The sequence below is a fragment of the mitochondrial genome of Nicotiana tabacum (genome assembly GCF_000715075.1).
Source record: "Nicotiana tabacum mitochondrion, complete genome".
Taxonomy (NCBI): Eukaryota; Viridiplantae; Streptophyta; class Magnoliopsida; order Solanales; family Solanaceae; genus Nicotiana; species Nicotiana tabacum.
The window spans coordinates 340001-350000 of NC_006581.1; the positions used below are offsets into that span (position 1 = coordinate 340001).

A 10000-nucleotide genomic window follows, 5' to 3' on the forward strand; every position below is an offset into this window, starting at 1 on the left:
TTTTGTACTTGCTTTTTTATTTTCCAATAATTTCTTCAATTAACAAAACGAAAGAGAATAAATAAGATTCTCTTAGCTCATTCGGAAGGATCTCATAATTTCATTATCCATGACTGTTTATGTCTCTAGCATGACCACTTGATGAAATCTGGAGGGAAGTGGGGTAAATGGCCGATACTACTGGAAGGATTCCTCTTTGGATAATAGGTACTGTAACTGGTATTCTTGTAATCGGTTTAATAGGTATTTTCTTTTATGGTTCATATTCCGGATTGGGTTCATCCCTGTAGTAATCGAATGAATTGAGTTGTCAACATGAAAGCGTAAGAACTCAACGGGATTCCCAGCATCTCGTAGAAAAAGAGTATGTAATGTAGATTTTTCAGAAGGGTCTAAATAAGACAAAGGAGTTTTCATAATTTCATTTTTTTGATCATAAATAATCGCTAACAAGAATTTGGTTCTTTTGAGAGATACGATCGGGAGGAGCTAATTCAAACCCCTCCGGTAAAATAAGAACAGCCCCCACGTTCAACCCCCTAAATAGGAAGAGGGCCCTTAGGAGAAAGACGGAAGGTCTTAAGAAATGGAGCCCGGGTCAGTTTCCCCCGCCCCCAATACCGGCTGATCAACCCAGTTGCAATCCTCCCCGCCAACGCCTGGTCGACCTCTCCTTCTATAACTGAGCTCACCACTGTGAACTCCCCTAGATGAGAACCCTCATTGCCATTGGAAGGCACCTTGGACCTAAGGAGTGGACTGTCACTGAATTCCATCAAAATCCAATGAGCAACCCGCCGAGGTTACAACAATCATGTTAGACTAAGAAGAGCCTTGGGTTCCAGTCCCTTGGACAGACCGTCCAGAGTCCAGACCGATGCTGCGCCTCATTAGACAGCAGCGAAACATACAACTCGATGTTAATCAAAGTGAAGTTGGTACGCTCCACAGCTCGGAAGGGTATGACCCTCTCAGCCATCGGGATTTCTCCCGTGACGTCCAATAAGAGCACCTGCTTTCCTAACCTTTTTCGATAAAGTTTATCCATCCTTTTTCAAGATGACCTGGAAAGGCTTGACTGAATGGATTGAATGGACTGCTATCGTGCTACTGGCTTGAGACTTCCTGTTCTATTGGAAGAGAGATGAGATTCCTTCGGGACAGACTCCATTCCGAATGCCAATAAGACCACTTCCTCAATCCTGAGCATCATTTAACTCAAGAGCCTTGCGGCACTCCCACTTCTACTGGATCTCAATCTATACACTTAATGGAGCGCGAGCTTTCTAACTATTTTATGTGAGATGGGTGCCTTCACCTCTGTAAGAACCTTTATCTCGAAAGAGATTAAGTAAGGCAAGTTTCTGACCATTAATTCTGTAACAAAGGAGCGTAGTGGCAGGCTCGCATAGCTAAAGCCTTCAAGTCCTATTATCGGAGAGGGACTTTTTCCATTATTTATCCTATTTCCGATCGGACCTTGCCCTTGCCAATTCCTTTTCTATCCCTATATTAGAATTAGCCCGACTTGCCATTAGAGTGTTCTTTCAGACGTTGAGAGGAAGGGACCCGCGGACACACCATCAGAGCTAGATTTAGCTTAGGATCGGTCAATTGCCCCAACCCCATCATCGAATGAGGTTAAGTGCGCCTTTCGGAGACTTTGATAAAGAATCCCTTCCTTCGGCGAACGGCTAGACACTTCTATAGTGGGATCTCTTGAACCTATGAAACTCGTGAAAGTGGGTGAACCCCTTGCCCCTTCCCTGGCTCTCCTTGCACGTATCCCGAGTCGCGAGGTGAAACTGAAAGTGGAAATTGAATTCCATATCCGCTGTGGTGCTTTGCTCCCTCCGGTTCGTTGATCTGTGGGCATACGGGTCTTTTCCGGAAATAAAGGATTGCTACCCTTGTCCCTCACAGCACCACCCTTGAAGCTGAACCAAATTCTTGTGCCGCAAGTGACAACCGTTTTGGTACCTTACTATATGTTTGGCCTCCATTTCCTCTTCTCTCGTATCTGTCCATCTTTCTGATGGTGAAGGAAGAAATTATGACAATAATTGCGATAATGGAAACGAAGCATGCGGCAAGGCCTCCCAATCCAAGAACCCAATCGGGAATCTTCGTTCCTCTTTTATGATGATGAATGGAACTGCTGTCCCGCGTAAGCCTTTGGAAGCAAACAATCGTAAAAAGGAAAAATCGAGAAGTAGTCTAAGTAGAGCTAAGGTAAAAAACATGGACAATCCTGTGTATTCGATCTAGTGCTCTCACTTGCCCCCAAGGGGCCAGAAGAAGATACCCAATGTTCAGGGTAGAAAGCCAGGGTTTGGTACTTTGACGAGCTGGCCGCCGAGAGAGCACTGAGACGAAGAACCTAGCTAGGAATTTCCCTGCCCGTGTCTACTTCTTGAAAACCTAAACGGGCAAGGTAAGCGTATCAAGAGAAAATGAGCAAAGCAAGGGGAGAGCTTATGCCCGGCTAATTGAATGGAGTTCCCGGCTTTAAAGAATCAAGTTCAAGTACCGAGGAGATTGATTTGAAGAGCTTTGGTGAGGTATGCTAAGCAAGATAGCTCATTTCTTGGATAAGGGCTCTATATAGCCTTAGAATGCCGTCTTCTGGTCCTCATGTGGATGATTCCCCATATGAGAAGTGAAAGGTTGGTTTATCAGTTTGAAGATCGCTGCTGTGGGATCTAGCGGCTCCAGCCGCATTGACGATAGTCCTTCATTGCGACTTAGATTGCACGATCAAGATCAAAGTGTCCGTCCGTTCGGTAAGTCAGCCAGTCGTCATCTTATCTTGCACGAGCATCGTCGTCCCCATCACTTCCTCATCCTCAACCTCTAGAGGAGTGGAAGAGACTTCTTTGTCCTTCTTGTTTTGACTTTTGCTCTGACTTCTTCTCATCTAAGCATTTGCTTCGGCCTACAAAAGCTCGGACGAGCGGGGAATATCATAAACTCAAAGAAGACCAGGGTCAGCCGACCTAGAAGAAAACACAAATAGAGAGAGGTCAACTGATTAATAGGTATACTTGTCAAGCGACACAGACACAGGTACATAAGGAATCACATCATCACCTCCTTCTTGCTCTTTGGCTTTATTAGCGTCAGCTGAGGCCTCTCTTTGATCATTCCTGTGTTTCGGTGCTTGCCCTTTCTTTTAAGAATAAAGATCTTCATCGATCTCCACTACGGCTGTCACTCCTACAGGATCGGGATACTTTTTTTACGTATTACGAGAAGGTCGTTGAAGTAGGATCGCTAGTGGGATAGTCCAGCGGTACTCCTTGCCTCTGTTGACACAATTAACCAACGGGGACCGACAGACAGCTTGCTTAGTAAAGTCTTTTATCTTCCATTCAGGGGTCATGAATGATTAACAGAAACGAAGGGTGAGTGCAACGAACTAGAATTTTGGACCAGTCTTGTAGCGAATAAAGGAAAAAGGTCCCGGTAGGGGTCAGCAGCGTCGGGAGGCGGAGGTGAACAACAAGGACTCTCTCTCGTAGCCGATATCCCGCCCTTTTTCCGTAAGGATGGATTCGGGCTTAAGCCAACTCGACCAAGGGGGGAAGGATTTTGAGGAGGATAACTCCTTTTCAATAATAGGAGCGTAACCTACTACTAATGTATGTAGACCAAGGACTTTCCATTTCAACGGGATTCTCGTCTCAAGGGCATTTCCGCCAATCACTTCAACAGTGCCAAAATGCCCTATTCCTTGAGTCACTGGAACCGCTGACCCAACTTACAAGAACCTCCGTACTTCTTATGAGCCGGGATCGATCATATTCGCATTTCCACTATGTTTCAGCCCCGAGCAGCCATCGAAAGCAAAGAGATCAGGTCGTTATATTCTACCAAATAGATGCCGATGCTCCCGAACTGCTATAGGAGTCTAATTATCATTCCCTTCCCGCATCACTAGATCACTAGAAAGATAAAGCGATCGAGGAGCGAAGTTATGAGCTGACATGAGTGGAATCGAAGCAACTAGTCCTGTCCAAAGAGTCCCAACCCAGGGAAAGTCCTTTGTCAGGGGCGAAAGCCGGCTCAACAAAGGACTTTTTTCAAGGGATCGTCGACAAGAACTACTCATGAAGACCCAAAACCTCAGTATGTGGAAAATTCTTCCAATCCGGGTCGGAAAGAAGGGTGGTGCCTTAGCTCATGGGTGTAAAAACTTTTGGTCATGTGCTATCTGCTTGTCCAAAAGGCCAAGCCAATGTAACCGGAAAGGAAGAGTTTGATCCTGGCTCAGTAGTAGGACCAGTTCCCCCCTCAACTACTTATTGATCAGTTGGTAAACCCCCTTCCTTTCGGTCTAGTAGCTGGTTACCTCCTTTCCTTCGAAGTCTTTGTCGAGCTTATCCCCCTTTCCACCTCTAAGTAGTGGTGTTGGTGTGTCTCGTTGCAATCATTCCGGTCAATCCCTTTCCTGAACCATAGGTAAGGGATGACAGGAGATGGCCCCTATAGCAAAATAAACCAGCCCCTCATTTGAGAGAGTAAATAGAATAGTGTCGGGCTTACGACAGTCTGACTTTTGAACGACTAAGCAACTACTAAGCTCCCGCCCACCCCCAACCAATTAGGGTAAAGTGTTCATTCATACCTTCAACAGCACCGAGATATTGGCCCATGACCATGTTTACTTCATCTTCAAGAGCAAGCATCCTGGCTCTCAGGGCCTCAGGCAACCCTGGATCCTTTCCTACTTCCTTAGTGATTCCAAGAAGATGCTTCAACCCTGTTAAGTTTTAGCTGGCTATCACGGTCCAATAAAGATTTCCAATTTCGATTTGGAATTGTTGAGCAGTAGGTTAAAGATAACCTCCTTTGAAGTACCCTGTGTGGATCCGGGGGCTGCTTCTGCGCTGGCTTTGCTAGCTTGCATGACGGGCTGTAAGACGCTCAATCAATCGGGCGCTATCCCACCCTTCTTCCTTGATCTACACATTCACGCCCTTTAGAGTTAAGGAATGATGGTTAAGAGTTCTTACTTTTGAGTTCCCACTCTGACTATTTAGAAGGCTATAATAATACCTTAATTAATTTTTTCGGATAAAGCTCAGCATTTCTCTAATTTGAATCGAAAGTTGCTTTTTACTCCTCCGCCTTTGAAGGCTGGTTACATCCAATGTCTCCTACGAGGCTGTCTTAAAGTCCTCTTTGTCTAGGCAGAGGTATAGCCCTTTTTGAATACATTTGACTTGGTGCTCACTTGTAGGAAGATTCCCCGCTCTGAAGTCAAGTCTTTTTTGGAGCTCCTTCCAAAGAGGTTGGGATTAGACTTTCAATTGGATGTGTCCCGGTCAAATCGTTAACGACAGATCCCTGCAGACGTACTACTTTCAATCAAACCTTCTCTCCTTTACCTTCTTGATTGATAGATAGTGAGGCCTAGGACTTGCTTCCTTAGATTTGTTGAATTTACTCTGTCTTCACGAATTGGATTTGAACAAATATCTCTGGGCGACTTTCCTTTTAATCGATCGTGAGGGGGGTTTCCACTTTATTACTCGGGTAGAGTGAAATGGCTAGGCTCCCCTATCACCTTTCCTTTCGGTGATATATTTTGCCTTAGCACTTACGAAGTAGACGTCATTTATTGAGTTGAAGTGAAGTCTTTCCGTTCCCGATTCAATTACAGCTGTTCTCGCTAAAGCCCGATCTGATCCCGCTTGAGCGGCAGGGAGAAATCCTGATCTTCCAATTGCGTCAATACAATAAGATAGATGCCTGAATCGCTCCGTGGCTTTATACACCCCAAAAAAGAATGAATAGGCGAGGCGCCCAGATGGAAAAATTACGATAGAAATAAAGCTTGGAAATGAAGGATGCGCTCGCGGAAACAATGAGATCATCAACATAAACTATAAGATAGACTTGAATGCCTGTCAATCGGTATTCTATATGATGTGATGTTGCTAGTTTCATCTGCTAGTAAGAGAAGCTGCGGTGAATGAATCCTTCTTAGCTAAGGAATGTTTGTTGGACACCCACCCATTGTCCAGTTCCGGCTAGCGCTCCTCGTTGCCTTTGTTTGCACGGTCTCATCACTTAGTGGTCTGGCATGCAGTTAAACAGGTTGACCCTGGAAACCGCTTTCTTAAGTATGCTGTACTAGGGGACAATGTAGGAGGACGCTCGTGTATATGAAAGAATTTTGGGTAATTGGGCTTTTTCTTTCCTATCAGAAATCTATGATTTCCCATCAAGGTTCAGCTGTGAATTCGCAAAGAGGTTCAGGGTTCGTAATTTGAGTAAGGATCTTTCACCTATCTAAATTCGGGCTCTTATGAACTCTCACCATCCCTATGGTACTATGGCTGTACAGCTACAGTACCCTATGAAGAGATTTTCCACTCTTTGTTTTGTAGAGTAGGGGGTTGGGGGTTACCGTGCTCTATCTAGAATCGACCATGTTAGAAGTCTTAAGGTAGAGAGGTTGATTGTGCTTCATGTCTCCCAAGAGCATATTGTTCTGAGTGAGGGTAATGTTTGCTATCGCCGCTTCCTGTTTTGCTTTCTTAGCGAAATGCTTGCTTCCGTTCACATCAAACATCGTTCTTTTCCCTTTTGCCCCTACCTTGGTGTTGACCCTAGGTTCGCTAGCTTCCTTTCCGGTCTCGTATGGGGAGTAAGTTAAGCCATTCCACTAAAATACTCTTTATTGATTGAGCTTTCTCAGTCTTGGTTTGAAAGCCTTGACAGTTCAGTTCGCGTAGTTCGTAGCCATCGTTAGAGGAAAGAACTTGTATTACAAGGATTCAGAAACTGTAAATCTGGCAATTCCTACCAGGGTGGTGGGTCAGAGCGGATTCCCTTGCTTTAGGGCAGGAATAGCGGAATGGTTAGGGGGCCTGTCTTTAAGCAGCTGGCTTCCACGTAGCTACAGCTGCAGAGGATAGTCTCTAAAAGCTACAACCGTCTCTTCTTATTATTCTCCGAAAACATACCTAGGTTTTGGCAATCACTCTACTGACAGAGAACCTAAGAGCTACCAATAAGCCTTTAGGCAGGCAGCGGAAATGGTAAATGTCGTCTTCCTTTACAATGACTTCTTCCTTTCCTCTTCACCATACGCAATTCTAGCTCACCCTCGGATCAGGGGATACCTTAAGTCAGCAGCTTCCTTTGAAGATAGGGCATTTACATAAACTCCGAAACCGTACCCAGGGAGCTTACATCAGGAAACTCCCAAGCTTGCCGAGGAAGGAACAAAACAGAGAAAGACACCGTCCAACCGCTTTTTTATGCGCGCGTACCACTTTTGAGTATCTTTGCACTGCTAGCTCCCTTAGATCATTGGCTACCAGAAAGACTAGAACTCAGGAACATCAATATGGTTAGGGATCATTAAGGTACGGCCCTTAGCCTATTCCTTTCTGCCTTTTGAACGAATCTAGAACCTCAATTAGCAGATTCATTAGAAACCTTTCTTGGAAGACTCAATTCATTAGATAAGCCTAGTACATAATCACTGATAGGATCATTCCTGAAATTAACAAATCATTAATGGGCACTTTGAAGCAAGTTGATCCTAGAAGACTAACCTCGTAGCTCACTTAGATCAATCAGTTCAAGCATTGACAAACCCGCCTTCCTTCTGTGTTCAGGACGGAGACTCTTTCTGCCTTTGTCGAACTGCCTTGACGCCTTGGCAGGCTTTGACCTGCTTTCCTTCGCTTACCGGAGAGCGGATTCTTTATTACTGACTTTTCGCGGTTGATCGCACCTCGCACCTAAAGGAGTCGGTCCTTGTGAGGAGGAGGACTCTTCTCTTGCTGTCAAAAGTGCTTACTCATGGTCTATCGTGCAGTTGATGATATCATTCTGGACTAGTTTCCAGGCATACGCCAACCATACATACCGCTTTCTCGTTCAGGAATTTCTTAAGATTAAGGTTCGAAAGGACCAGGCGGCGATGAAGTATGAGTCTAAAACACTATATGCAGAGCTGCCTTAGCTCAATAGATCAACGAATCAGGAGATGACTTCTTAAACGTTCGCGAATGGAAAAGAGTTGCTTTAGGCACGGACCACAAACCCACGAACCTAATAGTTGGATCCATGAGGAGACAGGAGAAAGCCATTCATTCCGGTCATTGAGCCCGGATTGAGGATTGATTGATCTAAACCAAAGACTTGATTATATATAGGAGAAAGGCGTTCTCATACCCTGATACCGCTTTGTGGAAACCTAGAACAGAAGAAAGTCTCTTTAGGATGGCTCTGTCCTAGCTAGACCGAGTCACAACTACTTATTATAGAAGACTCAGGCACACTTCCCTATACTTCTCCTAAGTGACATCAAAATACTCTTTCAGCCGATTCGAAAGCAGCAATAGATGAGATTGAATCAGACAGAAGGTTCACCCCTCACCCTGGGGGATTGGGGAGTTGAGACTTCCTTGCTCTTAGGCCCGCTGTAAGGCCAATAAGATCAGGAAGAAGGAGATTGGATTCTTCCTTTTATCCGGACTGACTCTAATCGTGATTTTTACTCTATTATGATACCTCCCTCTGTCGCAATAGAAATCGAGAATGGAGGTGACTTCGCTACACTTGTTTATAGTTGGAAATTCCAACTCGAAGGCCCTAGTACTACTGACTTTGCACCAGAAACAATTGAAGCCTTTTTTCGGCATCCCTTCTCAGACGTCTTATTCCTTGCCTTAGTAATGTGCAATCAGCTACTTGGCACCTTCCCTTATTCTCCTTCCTTTCCTTTTAGATCTGAGGTAGTACTAATTAATGCTTGAATTGCTCCTATTAGAAATAGGGCTACTCTTGGGTACGAAAGAAGGATATTCCGAGCCTGGGCACATCCCTTTGATAGCTTTGTTTAGCCTCCTTTACTATGTCAATCCCTCCGTATTGGTTATGGCTGAAGCCGATCCTCTCCTTGGTACTTCACCTAGTGGCTAATCTCAAGTCTCTTCTCTCGACCGGATGGGCCTATGTCACTAGAACAGGTGAGGAAGACCTCCAATCACTGTACTGGCAATTCAAGATGAACTCCTTCCATGCCAACAATAATAGTACTAAACTTTCAAAAGAAGAGAGATGAGATCAAGCTTTGAAGTTGGTAGCTGAAAGAAAGCTGTTCGTGAAGGTCAGACCAGAGCATAAGGAAGGAAGCTCACTCAGAAGCGAATTCCGACTACTATTTTAGAGTACCGAAGCTCAATGGCATTGATCACACCTACGGCCAGAAGAAAGAAAATACCTAGCGCCCCGGTCCCTCCATTGACTGACTGGCTTAGAGGGCATTCCGCACAATGACCAGTGCAATTCGCGCATCTGTCGGTAGAGGGTTCAGATAAAGTAAGTAGCTCGCAAAGAGGGAGTTCCCTGGCTGGTACCAATAGATAGAGCTACTAGTAAGATAAGCAAAGGCGGTTGAGAGTGGAAGGAGTTAACCTCTCAGCCTCAAGGTGAAAAAATATAGCAACTGACAAGGAGTAGCTGTATAGGTACCAGTTAGGGTGCCAATCTAGTATAGCACTGCTAACAGGACGGTCAGTCGATAGCGAAAGCAAAACTTCTCACATCTCTATGACTCTTTGTTCTCATGACCTCAAAGTGATTGACTACATTCAATATAAAGGAGAAAAAAGGATTTATCCCCCTATTCAACTACCCATCCAAGAGCATTTGGCTTCAGAATACTTTATTCTTTTTATTTTTCTATGGACTGCATAAATCTTCTCTTCCAGCCCAAAGGAGGATAATCTCTTTTGGCAGCTCAATCCTCACGGTAATAATTATGCCAATTCTGCCTAAAAATCTCTTCAGGTGATCAAGGGGGCTCCCTTTTTCAGTAGATGAGATTCGGAGAAAAGGTATTATCTAAACGCTTCTTTTCTCTGGCTTGCTCTTTCAAATAAAATTTTGGCCTGCAGTAATGTAATCGGGATTTCATCTCCTAAATTCTTTTTTCTATGAAAGCAAGAGGTGGAAAGTTTTGTTAGAAATTCTG

The 10000-nt window shown here is 44.6% G+C and overlaps 1 protein-coding gene across 1 annotated transcript; it reads right to left on the reverse strand.

Annotated features, from left to right (window-relative positions):
• Window positions 1-5552: 5552 nt before the first annotated feature.
• orf110b (hypothetical protein) lies at window positions 5553-5885 on the reverse strand. The gene has a single exon. It carries the CDS (start codon window positions 5883-5885, stop codon window positions 5553-5555), a length of 333 nt encoding a protein of 110 aa, YP_173480.1.
• Window positions 5886-10000: the final 4115 nt, after the last annotated feature.